The following is a 19,139-nucleotide window of genomic DNA, read 5'->3' on the forward strand; positions in this document are numbered from 1 at the left end:
CAGCTGACGTGATGCTGCTGGGCTCACACGCTTCTTTCCTCCACGTTGGTTCCAAGTGCACGTGACCACTCTGCATTTAGCTCAGTCCTTTTTTTTGTTTTACTTTTCTTGGAAGATGCAAACTGGAATCCTTCATGGACTGGTCGGTTGATAGGGGGCATCAGAGCCACAGCTTGTGTCTGTAGTCAGGGGGGGGGGGGGGGGGGCTGAGGCTGCTCTGGGTTTCCCAGTCGCTTCAGGGAAGTTTGCAAGAATGTCGGAGCGATGCGACCTGAAAACCCTGACAGCAGCTCTGTGTTGCTTCTACCACAAGAACTCTGTCATTTCTGCAAAGGTGAGAGGAACAGCACAGTGTGTGTCTTTGTGTGTGTGTGTGTGTGTGTGTGTGTGTGTGTGTGTGTGTGTGTGTGTGTGTGTGTGAGAGAGAGAGACAGAGAGGATGCAAGTGTCTTTCTATCATTTTACTTCTGTGTAAGATCCTATTTGGATCCTTTATATTCTGCATTAGGCAAAGGTGCTATTCTAAGTGTTTTTGCACATTATCCAGTGTGTGTTCTCGTGTGAATTATCAATTCCCTATGTTGTGTATCAGTGTTTTTGTGTAGTTTTTGTGTGTACAATCCTATACGGACAGCCGTCTTGCAAGTACACATGTGCACATGTTGTTGTGCGTGCTTTCATTCTGCAGATTTTATGCAGTGTTCTGTTTCCACCTTAGTGTTTTTTGCCTCTGCAGTGAATATTGTTATTCAGCCTAAGTGGGTGTTTAAAATTGGGCCTTTAAATGGTAGTTAATTATTGTTTTTAAAGAATTGATCACATCACATCTGGGGAGATTAGTTTTAAAGCGTCTTTATCTGCTAATGCTGTTTAAAGTAGACCACAGGAAAACAGAGGACCCACAGTGAGACATTTCAGAAAACAGCATAATAGAAAATAAAAGTCCATATGTGAGAAAACAATCTGGAAAGTGCAGGCGTCTCAGCCGGAGCAAAATCTAATCACAGTGAATAGTCCTCCTCTCTCCCTCTGTCGCTCTGTGAGCTGAACACTGGGCTTTTATTACTCGGACCAGACGCTCTCATAAATGACCAACTGTGTGACTGTCGGACTGTGTGAGTCTGTCAGTGTGTGAGTGTGTGTGAGTGTGTGAGATATACAGCCGGCTTCATCCATAACCAGAGCTCAGCCAGCAGACACACAAGGTTAGTGTGTGATGGCCGGGGTGAGAGACACTGACAGTTATGGCCGTGGACGCAGCGGGTCGAGGACGCCGGGTGATTAATTACTAACCGGTGATAGTTTGTCTTCTTTATGACGCCACTGAAATGAATGAATGCCATTAGGGTGATTGGATGGAGCGGTGCGGTGGTACAGCGGGTTGAAGGGGGACGAGTGGATCTGTGAGGAGAAGGTTGATCCTCCTGTTTACATCAGAAGTTAAATGTGTCTGGATGAAGGGAAACACATGTTGGAGCAAAGTGTGAACGCACAGCACATGTGATGTGAGGGGAACAACTGGATTTCATCTGTTCGATACAAGAAATAGAAACATTTATTTTTCCTTATTTATCTTTTGATGTATTTTAATGTTTTATTTCTGTAGCAGCTGACGTTCAGACTGTGGAAGTTTTTTTCCAGATATGGAAACGTTTTAAAAAAGTGATCTCAGATAAAAAGGAAAAGACAATTTAGATCTTATTCTATCTTCTTATTGAAAACAGGTTAACAGCTCATGTTAATACCTGTCGTAGTTCTAAAGTGTTATGTTTTAATATCAAATATCTCTGAGGAAAGAATTGAAATCTTTAGATCTCAAAAGCAGGCTGAATAAAGAATAAACAGCCCCATCTCCCGATCTCTCGATTATCAGAGATGAAATCAGCAAAGTTTTATCGATGAAGTGATTTGAAGTCAGTGTGTTAATAATGTATTTGTGACCTTGATACTCATCCAGCTCTCCTCTCTGGATCTCCCAGCATGTCTCCTCTTGCGATCCAGAAAAGCCTGGGGTCTTATTCCACTCCCGTCCTCCTCCTCTCCTCCATCTGTCTCTCTGGGACTTTGCCACTTAACTGAGGACACAAGCTTCTCCTCTTTTGTGTCTGTGTATTAGAAGTTACTGGTGGTTTCAGTCACTGACCTGTTTGACACCCTGAACCACAGACACAGTCAGGAGCAGAGGGAACAACGGAGATTCTGCAGATCCGTTCATATCCATAGAAAATCCAGCAGCTTGGTAATTGCCTACGTTCAGATTAGATTAGCTCCTGTGGTCATATCGCACAAAAATACACATAATGCAGATAAAAAACTTAAAAAGCCTGTCTATCTGTCAGTGTAGAGTAATTTATTGAGAATATGAAAGTGTTATAGCTTTAAGCACATCAAGCTGCAAAGGTTAAAAACCCGTCAGTCTCATCCGAACAGCTCAGTGCGTCAGTTCGGCTTTTCAGAGAAAATCCTTTATGGTATTTCTCTCCAGATATTCTCTCCTCATGCCCAGACATCAAATATATCTTTAAACTTTACCCCCCCCCCCCCCCAACAGCAGGTCTTCATCTCTCAGGCTCAGTTTTTTTGAACATCTCGTTCCAACACCGTGGGGATTTATATGCTGCTGCATCAACCTCCACTTCTCTGGTTTCAGGCTTTTCCCAAGATGTTAGAAACCCGTCCGCTGAGATTTAGCTCCGCTCCGCCACAGGAGCATTAGTGAGGTGTGACTCTGATGCTGGGGGATGAGGCCTGGGTCAGGCTCAGAGTTACGACTCATCCTGAAGGTGCTGGACGAGGTGGGGTTCAGGAGTCCTCCACCTGATGGGGGAAAGTCTTTACAGCGGTCTGAATCTCCTCACTGACAAATCAGCAAACTAGATGAATTTTATTGAACAACTGTGGCTTGTTCATGTAAAGGAAGTATAAGTTTTGAACCTGTTCCGAGAAAGATTATTTTAGGGGAAAGTTCAGTTGAAATCTGCGTCCAGAACATCTGTCATGTCTTTACAGATCCTTACAGATGTGCGTATTGTGAAGTCAGGTCTGGGAAGGATGGTTGCGATTGCGTGAGCGTGTGAAAGTCTGTCTCTAATATATACAAGAGGGTTGATTTAAAGAGCGTTTTCAGATAAGAACTCTCACTGTTGCGTCCTGAGATTTTCCAGAGTTTGTCTTTTACGCATTAAGAACCCAGCAGGAGATCCTCTGAGACAGACGTGTTCACAACAACAGGAAAATCTCCGTTAATCTCATCATCAAAAACATCTTTAATCTCGTTTCCAAGCTGATGTGTTCTTCTGCATCTTCTTCCTTTTGTGTTCTTGTTGTTGTTTCAGTTTTTGCTTTTGTCGGCTGTGAAATCTCCTGCTGTGTTTTCACATGGGCTCACTTATCCAGAGGTTTTTATCAGGGAGCTGTCAGGAAAAACTCTGGAGAATGTTCGCTTCCACTGACTTGGACATTTGAGTCCTCTCATTCGACCCCTCTGGATAGTTTCAGGGGATTATTGGAAGTTCGGTGCGTGTCTGAAAGCAGCTGGTTTCACATTTGTGGAAAATTGTGTGTGTTTCTTAATAATCCTGTGGATTTCTGACCTCAAACCTGCTCTTTAAATGTTAGAGAAGATCCACAACCCGGGACACCTGACCTGCAGCTCCGTCTACGTCCTGCACATCTCGTCAGATAAACGCTGAATCCAAAACAAACTGCTTAATCCACCGTGGAGACACACGCAGCCTCTGTGCCGAGTCTCAGTCCGTCCCAAGCTGACCAGGCAGACGCCTCCTGGGCTAAACACAGGAAGGAGCATCTATTTGGTTGTGAGTAAACAGGAAAGGTGGAGACCTCGGGATGATGAAGTCAAGATGTCGAGATGCAGAAATCACAAGATCCACGAACCATCAGCCTCCATCGCTTTGAGACCGTCCAACCAATCAGAGAGCGGGGGTCCTCCCTGTGGTTATCATTCAATTCCACTGAAAACGTAAGTAACAGGATTTCACTGAATCTCCTCAGTGTTGCGTGTTGCTTGTTGCGTGTTGCGTGTCACTGGAGGTGGAAGTAATAAAGGTTTCTGCAGAATCCAAACTGTTTTTAAACCTTCATGTAGCAGCTGGATGGACGCAGGCGGCAGCTGGAGCCTGGGGGAGACCCGGTGCCACCAGGAGGGCAGAGACCAGCAGAGAGGGAAGGGGGGGGACAGAGAGAAGAGGAAACAGCAGATAAAGAGCAGCTGATAGCGACTTTTAATGATGATGACGTCCCTTGTAAAAACGCCTCTGATATTATCTGTCGTAGAAACGCTGGACAAACATGTTAAGTGCTGAGTTTGAAAATCGTTTGGCGTCACATTAATGCAAAAGTACAGAAAGCTGCAGATGGTTCCTCAAATCGACTCTGAGCTTTAATTCTCCAAGATTCACGAGACGCTTCTTCTTAGAGTTGACAAACTGCACGGCCGGATTTTACACTTAGAAATGAGAGGAAATGGATGTGACATTAAATTGAAATGAAGAGAAACACTGAAGCTCAGAGAGAAGAAACTGAGACGAGTGGGTCCTCGTGTCTGAAGCAGTTTGGAGACAAAGACCAAAGAACTCCCCTTTCACAAGGTGCTGGAACTTCTACAGAACTTATTATCTGAGCTCGTTGTCACATCTTCACTCTTGTTACTGACCTGAGGGAAACAGAAAGTTCACTCTGACGACATCGCTCCTCTTATAAACTCATTTCAACTGTAACAACACCAACGCTCAGGTCCAATCTCGCCCCGACTAAGAAGGGGACAACAAAATCAAGTTTCAATAGAATTGGGTTTTTGTAGTTTTTGTGTAATTCTGCAAACAGACAGACAAACAGCAACGGAAACACAAACCTCCTCGGTGGAGGAAACGAGCTGAGAGGCTGCAGACACTGATTCCATCACAGGTCAATGACCCTTCACTCCTGGTCTGACATGGACTTTAAAACCTTTACAGAGTCACCACAGCATCACAACCTAAAACTATAATGTCCCCCAGTAGAAGACACAACAGTTTGTTTTCCATCTTCACTGATCTCGCATTGGGGCTAATTCAGGAATCTTGATTTTAAAAAGTCAGGCATGTGAAAGGAGCGGTTGGATGGAGTGATAGATGGATGGATAGACGGATAGAGGGATGGACGGATGGATTGATATCTATTAGTACATGTTCTACTTAGTGTCACGTTGTTGATTTAATGCTTTTATTCTGAAAAGCACTCTGTGTAACGGGGTTTTTCTGAAAGTGCTCGACAAATACTGTCTGATTGATTGATTGATTGATTGATTGATTGATTGATTGAATTAAACAGTTGCAATAAGGCTTTAAAAGACGTATCCTGGATTATCTTTGTGTTTTCGATTGCAGCAGCAGACGAGCATCCAATCGGCTGCTCTGCCTCTGCAGCCTCTTTTAACAGGACAGGCGCTGCTCTGTTTTTTTTTCCTGTTAACGTGATTTAAATCGAGCTTGTAAACATCGTCCTGACATGTTTTACAGTTTGAGCTCAGACGCTGATGTGGGACATGAACTGTAGATCACCGGTGTCTCCCTGAGAGAGTCTTGGCTCCGTCCCCTGAGCTCTCACTTCATCACGAGCAGGATTTGCACAAGACCAGGATTATAACGTGCACCAGTGTGTGTCCGCGTGGGCGTTATTGTGTGTATGAGATGATGAGGAATCTGTCATAATGCTAAAAGGTTATTTGTCGTCACCTCACTGAACTCAAACAACAAGCAGCTTACACCGCCGCCTCTGATTGGTCAGCGGGGAAAAGGATTGTCACAGCAAGCATCCGACCTGGGTTTGAACCGACGTGTCATCTCCACCGTGAACCCGGGCGCCGGCCGAGGGTTAAAAACTCATGTTTACCACTTCTGCGTAAAATCCAGGAAATCCAAAGAAAATCTGGTCAGAGTGGGAATCCTGTTGAACAATGATCTTTGTTTGGAGTTGAAATGGAGAAACGCTGAACCTGAATCAGAGAAAACAGGGAGAAGGTGATCATGTGATCATCTGCAGGTTTACTCTGTGTCGGCTGCACATGCAAATCTTCTGTTTTTACATTTTAATAATACAGAACCACTCATACAGCAAAAGACACTGGTTTAAACCAATTAATATAACTTCAACATAGAAAACACTGCAATAAATAGTGTGCTCACAAATATTCATGCAATAAAATACCCATTATTTGTCCTTTTCAAACATGATTTATTCAAAATCAAAAGGTTGATGGATTGAAACCCATGAGGAGAATGATGGGTCATAGTTTTAGGGATTTTTTATTTAATATCTTTTATTTAAAATCACTTTCATTCCTTTTCATGCTTCATCTCAGATTCCAGTTTAGGGTTTAGTCTCATGTTAAAGAGAGAGGAGAAAGAGAAGAGTGGGAAGAGACACACACACACACACACACACACACACAGAGACACAAACACACACAGTGTAAATGCAGAGGATGACATCATCTTGCAGCGTCTTATTAAAGGACGTCCTGTAAAAAAAGGGAAAATCATCCACTCTTTCCATCTCTTCTTTTCTCCTCCTCTCCTCCCTCTGCTCTCCTTTTCCTCTCTGTGCTCCTCCTCTCTTCTTCCCACTCTTCCTCATGTACATGATCCATCTCCTCATGTTGACAGTCCTGTACGTCCTGTTTACCTTGGGGTCGTGCGTCCCTCTCCTCCTTCCTCCTCCTCCTCCTTCTTCTCCTCCTCCTCCTCCTCCTCTCTCTCTCCACTCGTACATGGGTTCATCCAGTTCAACTCATCTCTCGTTCGAATCAGTTTGGTAATTCTGGTACAACAGGAAAAGCCTGTTGCTTTGTCAGACTGTCAGACTGCTGAGAATTTCACCTTCTTAATAACAATAGATCATCATCCATTCATCTGTTATCTCTATCGCTCAAGGGTCACAGGGACACGTAGAGCTTCGTCTTCACCTTACATGTTTCAAGTAGAGTTAAGTGCATTAGAAGTATAGGAATATGTCTGATTCTCTTGTTGATTATTATCTATTATCTATTATTCCAACTTCGCAGTTTCAAAATTGAATGAAATAAATAAATAATTCAAATGAAACAAAAACTGTAAGAATCCACAAATCCTTTGTTTCATCACATTGTATCATTATTTCAAAATCTGAAGTTTTATACTTTTAGCGTCATCTGCAAAGTTTATAAAGCAAAGGATGTTTGAAGAACAGAATCATGAGGGAAAATCCTTTATGAAAGAAATGAAAGGAACTAAATAACATTGAACTTTCAGAATGTTTCAGCTACAACAGATGATTTAGTTAGAATTTTCACATTTATCACCTCCACCGAGGACTTTTGTTGCTTTTTGTCCGACTTTTAAGAAAATTGTTTTTTTTACATTTTGTTAATTCTCAGGATATAACACAGAGAACTAGATGAAAGATTCAGGCCTGTTGAGGGAGCGGTTAAGACTATCTGAACGTTTGGTGCATCTTGACTTTCTATTCGATCTATTAATATAAACCTTCATTCATGCAGCCGATGCTTTATATAACTGAATCAGATTTTAACGCGGCCACTCCACTTGGATCTCACTTTTTGTTCAATCAGCTTTTGGAATCTGAACGTGTTTCGTGAAATCAATGCAGCTGCCGGACGTGACTGAAACGTTCGATTCCCCCGCCCCAGGTACTTTCCACTGCCGCACCAGCACAGACACACACACACACACACACGCGTCACGCCACTCAGGCCTCGGCCTCAAACTGGAAACAAACTGAATCAGTGTCTGACGTGATGTGTGTCTTTTTTTTAGTTTTGTGTGTGGAGGCTGTAATGTGAGCGTCTGATTTCCCGTCTTATCAGGAGATGTGGACGGCAGAGGGGTCTATTCTAATGACTTTAGAGAGAGAGATGGAAGAGAGAGAGAGAGGAAGAGTTAGAGAGAGAGGTAGGGAAACCACAGAAAGAGACGGAGAGAGAGAGAATAAATGGTGTAGAGAGGCGAGGACCATCATGGTCTCAGTTTCATGGGGGGCGATCAGAGACATATTCCCAAATTCATGCACATGGTTCAAGAATTGTTATTGAGAGGAGGAGGAGGAGGAGGAGGAGGAGGAGGAGGAGGAGGAGGAGGAGTCACTCTCAGCTTGTTTGTATCACAGTCTTCCTCACAGAGCTGGTTTCCTCAGGCAGGTGTTACAGATGTTGTGTAGTTTTCTGATCCATCGGAGCTGCTTGTCTTGCCCGGTCACTTCTGTCGTCACCTTCACCTCCTCCAGGCTTGTTTGTGTTGCCTTCATGCAGATTAAGTGTCGTGTGACAGATAGATGAGTGACTGATTTGTATTATTGTTGTGTCCTCTGCATTGTGTACCCAGTTTAAAGCAGGCTTACCAGACACCAACCTGGAGCCTTTGGTGGACGCACACCTTTTATAAACTCTCTTTAAGCCTGTGTTTAGAGAAAGGGAAAGTAAAAACTTGTAATACACAGACGTTTATTTGAATTAGAATAAAAAAAAGTCTGCACCACTTCTACCTCTCAACAGGATTCTGCAGAGCTTCTCACTTTTTTTGATTTTATTTATGATTCTATAGAAGATTCTACATCAAAGTTTCTTGATGCAGCAACAGGTTAAAAAGAAGCAACCTGAGGGGTGCGTCACTGGAGTGTGTGTGTGTGTGTTTGTGTGCGTCAGGTGTAGGTGTGTATGGAGGCAGGTCCGGGCAGCTGGGTGGGGTCATGACGCTGCAGTCGCACAAGGAGTCACTGGGTGGAAAGAGAGAGAGAGAGAGAGAGAGAGAGAGAGAGAGAGAGAGAGAGAGAGAGAGAGAGAGAGAGAGAGAGAGAGAGAGAGAGAGAGAGAGAGAGAGAGAGAGAGAGAGAGAGGAAAATCACAGAGGACTGAGAGAGCGTGGGGAAGTGTGAGGAAAGAATCGAGTGTGAATCAATATGTGTTTGATATGAAGACAGAGCGATGCAGAGACCCAGCAGCTGTGATGTAAGTCTGTGTGTGTGTGTCTGTGTGAGTGTGTGTCTGTGTGTGTGTCTGTGTGTGTGTCTGGCGTGGTGCAGGTGGATGTGCTGACTGTCTTTCACTTTCTGAGCTCTGTGTTGGGATCAAACTCCGATGGAGCAGTTTGTCGTCTCTCAGGTTTCTGATCAGATCAAACTCTGTCTCTGTTAATCTTTGTGTTAGTTCACTGTGTGTGTGTGTGTGTGTGTGTGTGTGTGTGTGAGAGTGTGTGTCTGTATGTGTGCAGTGTGGTTTGGTTTTATTTTGGATATTTGTTCTCACACGTTGCTCGTCAAACCCTGAATGACTCAGGAGCTCAGGATGGAACAATTCAATTGACTCAGGAATAAAAGAAAAAGTAAAAACTGGGTCAAGGCTTTTGGTTTGAGCTCCTGAACACATTTCACCGGACTAAGCTGTTGTGTGTAAGTTGTGTTGCTTCATCGAGTGACGCAATTCAGATAAAGACAAATGTGTTATAATGAAACTAGTAGTGCACCGACCGCTCCAGGTGGAGGAGTGATAGGTGCAGCAGTTTATACTTATAATATCACTCACTTTACATAACCTCTATTACTAGATGTGTTAAAAAAATACACAACGCAACAATTTAAAGTACAGAGGCTGAGCTTTGACATAATAATACTTGTGTGAGTTAAAGTTAAGAGGTCGGGATCGTCCAAGAGGTCGACAGATAAAGTGAGGACGGAGACGAGCAAGAGGAATAAAACTTTATTCCTTTACACAAAACAAGCTTTTATGAACTAATAGATAACTTCACGTATTTATACTTGTAAAAATAAACTACACAAAGTTACTGGGAGATCTTTGAAGGATGCATTGTGGGTCAGGAAGGAACCCACTGAGTTTATGGTGCATTTAGGAGCCTTGATGGATTTATTCACTCTGGTCTTTTATTTCATTTCATCTATTGTCTCTCTTCCTCTAAAGTAAAAAGATATTTGCTCATCAGTCTTGTGCCTGTGACCTTTGAGCTTTGACTCTATTACTATTTGTCTAAGGGAATAGGAACCGGTGTTTACTGGAAACCAGAAGCATCAGCTGGTAAAATGTACAATCTGCAGGAAACATTAAACATGTCGTCACACACTCTTTTTTTATTTGTGTCTTCCTGAATCGCAGTTCTCCAGAGATCAGTTCATCCTGGACTGTCCTTCAGAGAAACTCCGCAGGGAGCTGGAGGAGGAGCTGAAGATGAACTGTGAGGAGCCCAGGAGCCACGCGTGGTACCACGGAGCCATTCCCAGACAGGTAACACAACACACACATTTATCAGTGCACACACACACACAAACATGTGTATGAATCTCAGTCATGAGTCCCTCCCTGTAGAAGTCCTGGTTAAAAACTTGTTGAACCAGATCATTTATTATTAGACTGCGTACACGCACATACATACACACAAACACACACACACACACACACACAACCACACATGCGCACCCACGCACACACACACTCATACACGTACACACACGGTGCGTATAGGAAGATTAAAAGCTTAAACAGTGGCCTCGTCTATAAGGCGGGAGTTGTAACATTAGGTCAGTGTGTGAAAAAGCCTCTTTGTGAATGATGTGTGTGTGTGTGTGTGTGTGTGTGTGTGTGTGTGTGTGTGAGTGGAGAGATAGAGAGAGAGATTGTGTGTTCCCTGTGAAAGCTCTGAGATGTAATCATTTTTAATAAGCTGCTTCCTCTGGTTAAACTAAACTACCATTATAAACACACGCTTAATTAAAGTGTGTAAGTGTTTGTGTGTGTTTGTGTTTGTGGGAGAGAGAGAGAGAGAGAGAGAGAGAGACAGTCAATGTAACTATAGTAAAATGTAAAGAGAACCATGAAGTTCTAATTTTCAATTAAACTAAATCTCAAGTGGGTGACGGGGATTGAACCGCCGACCTTCTGGAGGGTGGACGACCCGTCGGTTTATTCTTCATCAGAAGTTGCACCTAAATCTATAATCTGTAAAATATCTTCACGTCCTTTAAACGCTTCAGCTCAGCAGCAGAGCTCATAAAGAAAGACGTTATAAGACCTGAGCGTTGTTAGGTTTGATTAAATGTTTGGACTGTCAACATACGTGTGTGTCTGCGTGTGTGTGTGTGTGTGTGTGTGTGTGTCGACCTGTGTTCAACCCTCTGTGTCGTTCCAGGTTGCAGAGAACTCGGTGCAGCGTGACGGGGATTTCTTGCTCCGTGACTCTCTGTCCATCCCAGGAAGTTACGTCCTGACCTGCCAGTGGAGAAACGCCGCCCAGCACTTTAAAATCAACAAGAAGGTGAGACAGTGTTTCTCAGGAGCAACACACTTTGGTATCACTGTCTGATTTAATGAATCAAAGTTAAACGTGCTGGTTGGTTCGTGCTCCTCAGGTCGTGATGCTGAACGAGGCCTACTCCCGGGTGGAGTACCGTCTGGACAGAGAAGGCTTCGACAGCGTCCCTGCACTCATCAGATTCTACGTCGGGAACAGAAAACCTGTCTCACAGGTGAGTTCAGAGAAGGTTTGATTCACACACTGAGGTTTATGAGGACATCAGTGTTTAAGTTCTCTGATAGACCTGATTTATCTATTTTTAACTGATTTAATTAAAAAAAATATGTGAGAAAGCAACAAGGACCATGATAGTCTAATGCAGAGGTATTCAACAGGGGGTCCGCGACCCCTAGGGGGTCCGCGGAGGTACTGCAGGGGGGTCGCAAAATGTTTGGTTGATTAGAATTTTTTTAATGTAAAAAAAAAAAGATTTATTTTCTAACCAATTTTTTTCCACAAATTTAAATGTCTTTAAATACACTTTAACATGCATCTGACACATTGAAAGGCTGATTTGACCCTCTGCCTGACAACCTCCATCCGTCCAAGGTTAGATAAGTTGTATGCTACTCATCAGGGTCAGACATCTCACTAATATGGGAGTATGTGTGTCATCCACAAATGGCTTGAGGATTCACTGTCTCTTCTACATGTATGTTTAAAATAAAAACATGAATCTGTGAATTACTTTAATAGCTCAGTGTTCTATGCAAGATGTATGTTTATAAATGGCAGTGGCATGGCCAACCTGTACCTAGCACATGTTTAAATTAAAAACATGAATATATGAGCCTTTGCTACATTTGAATAGCTCAGTATTGAATGCACAATAACAGGATAGCTATGTTTATATATGGCACTAGGCCCAGCTTAATATAAAACACAATTTTATACAATTTATATAGTAGGGGGTCCCTGCTCCATCTCTCCACCAGCTTGGGGGTCCTTGGCCTGAAAAACGTTGAAGACCCCTGGTCTAATGGATTATTAAGAATGGGAAATAATAACTCTTTTCCACTCATTGTGTTTCATACAGTTTGTTCTAACTTCTCTTCCCTGTGTAATGGAAGGTGGTGGGAGCCATCATCTTCCAGCCCATCAACAGAGGCCTCCCCCTGCGCTGCCTGGAGGAGAAGTACGGCCTCTCCTCTACTCACCGGGACTCGCTCATGTCCCAGGAGAGACGCAGTCAGAAACGCCTCAGCCTCAACATCACCAACGGACACACACACCAGGACAACACACACGCCGCGCACGACAACACGCACCAGGACAACGGCGTGGGCCGCAGCCGGCAGCTCAGGTTGGTGCACGACAGGAAGTTAATCTGTGGTGATGGACACGTTCACACCAGTTCCCTCAGCCTCTGGTTGATAGATGTCTGCAGTCAAATCCTTAAAGTCTTAACTTTACTTTTAAACAAGAGGGAGGAGATTGACTATATATATTTTCATTATCTTTTTTCCAAAGCTAAAGAGTTTTCTTTAAAGCATTTATTTATAAAAGATTAATAAACTAATAGTAATAATTTAACAACAGTTTTATATTAACTTATTTAAAAAAAAAAAACATAATTACCTCACAGGATTCTGGGTTTTGCAAACTAAACTGCCCATCAATATATATAATACAATACTACATAATACGTGAATACAGATAAATATGTATGTGTATGTATGTGTGTATATATACACACACAACACATTCAAAAGAGTTTTATTTTCTCTAGGTCATTTTACTTCTGATTCTGTTAAAGCCTTTTACTCTAGTAATTTTATTGAAGAGTATTTTTCACATTATGTTCTTCTACCATCATTTCTCCATAAATACTACAGTTTGATTCATAGAATTTGTTAAAGACAGATTTTAACCCTGAGCCTGTTACTCACAGAGTCCTGAGCTACAGACTAAATATGTGTTAAAGTGATGGAGACTCAGCTTCACTCCGTCCTCTTCTAGTTTCTCTTTCCTCTCTCACACTCTGGAAAAAGACTTGAATCAAACCTTTAAATCCCTCCAAGCTTTTAACTCACAGCCCCGAGCTCCACATCCATCATCCGGGTGCTAGGTTGTATAAACACGTCCCATATGTATCACGAGTCCTCTGTAAACAAAGAGACAGAGACTGAGAGGGACCGAGGTGAGAACGTGAGGAGCCCACGTCTGTCAGGAAAGACAGAGGAATGTGTGGAAGAGAAGAAAGAAACAGAAATAACAGAGGAGAAATGATGTGAGAGGCAGTTCTGAAGTCCTCCTCCTCCTCTTCCTCCTCCTCCTCCTCCTCCTCCTCCTCTGTTATGTTCTTAATAAGTTTAATTTCTCTATGTAAACGTGTTCATCCATTTGCAGGTTGAAGGATCGCTGCGGCAGCCAACCGGCGAGTCTCAATCAGGTACAGGAGAGGCGACGCCCCCTCAAGGCGCACCAATCAGAAAGCTTCTTACCTCTCGGTCAGTACAAAATGATGATATGATCAATTCTAGTAAAAAAGCAGAAAGGGGATGTGATCACCTCTGTGTCCTTCACTTCTTCTCACTCTCACCTTCTCTCTGGTTGTGTTCCTCTTCCAGGATGTAAGCCTCAGCCGGACCCCCTCCTCCCCGGCCCCAGCCCCAAGTCCCCGGTGTTCCGGACGGGCAGCGAGCCGGTGCTCAGCCCCTCCTTCCCCCGGAGATCAGCCGAGCCTCTGGCAGGTCAGTGGACCGAGCTGGAGATTAGAATAAACACTTAGAAGCACTTCACCATATTGTCCACTTGTTGTTTGGGATCTAGTTCCAGATATTGTGTTGTCATATCGGCAGCTTTCTTAAATACATTATATCTGCTGAATATATTATAGCACAGTTACTGTCAAATAATAATCAGAGGTTGTTTTCTTTTCTTATTCTCCAGATGTAATAGATTCAGGTTCATCTACATATATGTATATTATAATAAAGTGTGGTTCACATGAGGTGCAGAATAATTTAGACAAAAAGAAAAAGAGTAACACCTGAAATATAATAAACTTCACATTAAAAACAGAAATAGAAAAAATAGAAGCAATAGAAAACCCAGACTTCACTTCTGGTAACCACAGGATTAAATTATAAAACTATTTATTTTGTTAATTTCAGTATAATCAAATACACTTAAACTCGTGTACACTTTCCAAATAAAGAAAAACAAGCAGGAAGAATAAAAAGAAAAAGACCTTTCATCTAAATATAAATAAAATTATAGACGGTCGTCCCTTTTTTAATTTCCTTTCTTTCCATAAATCACATGAGGAATCACCGACACTCTAATCACACACTCATCTCTGATTTGTGTGACTCGTGTATCAAGTGCCACTAAAGAGAACTCACTCTGATTATCAGGCTAAAAATAAAGATGTTCTCCTTCTACCGACTTTGAACTGAATAAATCACTGATCCTAGATCTGTGGATCTGTAGGTGTAGTCTCATTGACTCAAACCTGTTGTTTGTCTTCAGAGAGGATATTAAATGTAACCTTGTGCTTATCTGATTCAGATTCATATTTTAAAGGTAAATAAAGACAGATGGTTTTGTTTACTCTTCACTGCACTGAGTCTTTATCAGATTGTTGCCACGTCGACTGATGTCATCACGTCCTGTGGTTGTGTGTTTGCAGGTCAGGTGATCCGAGGCTCCGACAGCCAGCTGTGTCCCAAGCCGCCTCCCAAACCCAGCAAAGTGCCGCTGGCTCGACTCCCTCGCCCGCCCTGCCTCCAGCCGCTGGGGCCCTCGTCCGCCTCCTGCAACCACACGGACTCGTCCTCCTCCGTCTTCACGGCTCAGACTCTGGACTCCACGTGGGGGGAGGCGCCCTCGCCCGGGTGGAGGAGCGGAGGTGACTTTCATATTTAAGAATTTAGTTTGTCAAGTTTTAAAGATTTAAAAAGTTCTGATTAAAAAACAAAGCATCATTCACTTTTTTTCATTCCATTCTTTATAAGATCCACTATGGATAAACGTTACAGCATCAAAGGGGAAAGTAAAATAAACAATTTACCATATAAGGAAATATAAATGTGTATTCCTGTATTTTATGTTTACATAAAATAATATATATGTAAACATAATAGACAGGATTACACTTATATGATGTGATAAAACAAAAAGTGTTCAATCTGAATCAACTTGAGAAGATGCAATCAGAGAATAATCTTCTCTGCTTTTGGAAAAATGTCCAAATCTTAATCAACAATCAATAAATTAATTTTCTGTGACACTAAAGCTGCTCTTGTCTGAAAAAACTTTTCTGTTCATCTTGTTTTAATAATGTTCCTGTAAGTTTATTATTATTTATATTCTACATCAGTGTGACATGGCTCCAGACGTTAGAGATAAACTCTTTATTAACGTTTATCAGAATAATAAACTCTAAATGTTGTGATTTCTTCTCCTCTGTGACCTCAGCTCCTCCTGCTCCTCCTGTGAAGCCTCTGAAGTTTTCCCAGGGCTCCTCCTCTTCTCTCCTTTCTCCTCCTGAGCGGCTTCACTACCCGGACACACACCCGGTGACGGGCCGGACCGAGCGGCTGCAGCCGAGTCCAGCCGACCTGAGGTCCTGCAGCTCGCTGGGGTGGGAGGAGCCGATCTCTCCAGACTCCATCACAGACGACGGCCTCGCCCATCAGCCGCCACTCTGCAGCTACGTGGACCGGCTGAGGAGGGAAGGAGACGGCGAGGAGGAGGAGGAGGAGGACGAGGGAGGACGAAGAGGCCTGGACAGAAGCTCCTACCATCACGCCATCGCAGCCTTAGAGAACACCAGCGAGGAAGAGGAGGAGGATGCAGGCAGGGGGGAGGATGGGGAGGAGAAGAGGAGGAGGAGCAGCTTCCAGCGGCCGGTGGTGGAGACCGAGTCCATGTTCCGACCGGCAGAGTTCGGGTCCCGACTCCTGCCGCCGGAGAACAAACCTCTGGAGATGGTGGTGCTGAAGAGAGCGAAGGAGCTGCTGCTCCGGCACAACCACCACAGCATCGCCAGACACCTGCTGCTGGCCGACTGCCAGGTACACACACGCACACACAGACACACAAACACATAGAAGAACACACGTGAGGTGGTGTGTGTGTGTGTGTGTGTGTGTGTGTGTGTTGATTTCAAACCTCTTCCTGTTCTGCAGGTTGTCAGGATACTCGGAGTGAGTCCGGAGCTCAAAGGTCAGATGGGCGTGTCCTCGGGTCTGGAGCTGGTGACGCTGCCGCACGGTCGACAGCTGAGGCTCGACCTCATGGAAAGGTACACAACAAACACACAGTACACACACACACACAAAACACACATTATACACAACCATGGTTCAGTTGCACCGTCATGGAAATAAATCCCCCCCCGCAGCCTCTGAGAGATCAAATTAGAAAACATTGACCAAAACAGACCTGGATTGTTATCTTGTGTTGATAATCCTCCTCCTCCTCTCTCTCTCTCTCTCTCTCTCTCTCTCTCTCTCTCTCTCTCTCTCTCTGTCCTTCCTGTCTCGCCCAGACACCACACCATGGCGATAGGCGTCGCTGTGGATATTCTGGGATGTACGGGCAGCGTGGACGAGCGGGCGTCCACGTTAAACCGCATCATCCTCGTGGCGTTGGAGCTGAAGGACACGGTGGGCGACCTGTTCGCTTTCACGGCCCTGATGAAGGCCCTGGACCTGCCACAGGTAACACACACACACACACACACACACACAGACACACACACACAAACACACATCCTGGACACAGTCAAACCATAACACAACTTATAAGGACCCGCTACCCATCCCTTTAACTCCCCCAACCATCTTCATCCTTAATTACAACCAGCTCTCACATGAATTATATACACTTAAACTAATACTTATCTATTTATTTATTAACCCAAATATAAGTACACTGAAAAAAACTCCAGATGAAAACTCCCTCATAGACATAGCAACAAATATTTTAGTACACAAACAGAAATAAAGAAGAAAATATTGAAGATACTTCATTGAATTTGCCTCAAAGAAAGTAGTTGATAGGTTTTGTTTCTCATCTCGTTTGATGGAAACTGATCCAATGACCTTGTTTCTAAAGAGTTGTGTAAAACTTGATGTGTCGTGCAGATCAGCCGACTGGAGGAGACGTGGACGGCTCTGAGACGCAACTACACACAGACGGCCATCAGCTACGAGAAGACACTGAAGCCTTTCTACAAGAACCTGTACGAGGGCACAGGTAATCAACACACACACACACACACACACACACACACACATAGAGTCATAAATCACACCTGGACATCACACCCATCATCGTGACTGACATTCCTCCTCCTCCTCCTCCTCCTCCTCCTCCAGCCTCCCCTCCCCCCGGGGTCTGCGTCCCCCTCCTCCTGCCCCTCCTCACCCTGATGGAGCGCCCGTCAATCACACCCGAGGGGGCGGAGCTGTGGGAGACCAGCGACCAGGGCTGCGACATCATGCTGCGCCACCTGGAGGCCGCACGCAAAGTCGCACACAACACACACAGCTACACAGCCAACGCACAGAAGCTCTTACAAGGTAGAAACAATCACATTAAGTTCTGTAGAGATGTTAAATGTTAAACGTTGTGTTATAATGTGTGTTTGTGTGTGTTCAGGGTTTCAGGCTGACGAAGACCTGCTGGAGGTTTTTAAAACCGACTTCCAGCTGCGGCTGCTGTGGGGAAGCCGCGGAGCCTCGGTCAACCAATCGGATCGCTTCAGCAAATTCACTCTCATCCTCACCGCCTTGTCACGGAAACTGGAGCCCCCCCCCAAAACTCAAACCCTGATCTGATATATTAATATACTCTCAGTCCGGAGCCGAGGGGGTGAACGGCAGGTGGAGCCAAGAACCAGATGAATGGGAAGACAAAGTGAAGCACGGAATCAAACGTACGACGCCCAGCGGCCACTGAACTCAACACTGAGGAGCTCGTACGAACTGGGGACACGAGAATCAGTCAAACTCATTCTAACAACTTATTTCTCCTACACATAAAAACCATTTTGTTCATTTAGCCTTTTCTAATCCACCTTAAAGCTCCAAGTCACCTGGTTCCATCTCGACAAATCATATCACTGCAACAGCTTTAGAAAGAAGACTTGTGCCTGAAGTACTTTTCTCACTAAACGTACAACAGGCCTTATACAAGGATATAATACATATTTCTTTTTAAAAAGCTGAGGGTACATGTCTGTGAGCTCTGGAGCTTTTTGTTTTCAGAATCACTCATAGTTTAAAAGTTAAAATTAGAAAGCAGGGTTCAGAATCTAATAAAAAAAATTACTTATTTTCAGGCTTATGCACAAAAGATGTATTTAACTCTATAATGAACCTTTTCTCCACATCTGGAAATTGCTTTGAACTCTGATCCGTTTGTTGCTGGTTTAACAAGCGAGACAAAGAACTACCATAAATCTCCTTTGGTTCATTTACACACAGAAGCAGAAAGTCAGATACTTGCAAAGAATCAAAAAATACAAACTCCTTGTTCATGTGAAAATTGAGCTTCACGTGTTTTTATTCCATCAAATCTTTTATTTTACAGTTACACAAATTAATAAAACATGACTTTGTGCATATTGCCCAGGAGCAGATTTGTAATCGTATGTAAACATGAGACTGAAGCTGTAAATATCTGAAGCGTGAGCGTGTTAATAATCGACTGTACATATTTTCTGTAGAGGACTGTAAAAAAGATGTTGATGAATTCTAATGTTTATATTAAATATGAACGATGGGGGTAAAGATTGAATAAATAAGACGAATGAACTGTGGAGGTGAAATC

At 43.6% G+C, this 19,139-nt stretch overlaps 1 protein-coding gene across 1 annotated transcript; it reads left to right on the top strand.

Moving 5' to 3' along the window:
* Positions 1 to 220: 220 nt before the first annotated feature.
* LOC128448767 (breast cancer anti-estrogen resistance protein 3 homolog) lies at positions 221 to 19,128 on the top strand (the record flags this gene model as incomplete). The annotated part of the gene is given in 14 exon segments (XM_053431543.1): positions 221 to 334; positions 10,160 to 10,288; positions 11,190 to 11,315; positions 11,410 to 11,526; positions 12,425 to 12,657; positions 13,704 to 13,804; positions 13,925 to 14,047; positions 14,989 to 15,207; positions 15,777 to 16,375; positions 16,490 to 16,605; positions 16,852 to 17,023; positions 17,450 to 17,561; positions 17,684 to 17,887; positions 17,967 to 19,128. Coding segments are annotated over 14 exon segments (2,511 nt in total). The 3' UTR covers positions 18,146 to 19,128.
* Between the last annotated feature and the right edge of the window lie 11 nt (positions 19,129 to 19,139).

Source organism: Pleuronectes platessa, chromosome 9 (assembly GCF_947347685.1).
Source record: "Pleuronectes platessa chromosome 9, fPlePla1.1, whole genome shotgun sequence".
NCBI lineage: Eukaryota > Metazoa > Chordata > Actinopteri > Pleuronectiformes > Pleuronectidae > Pleuronectes > Pleuronectes platessa.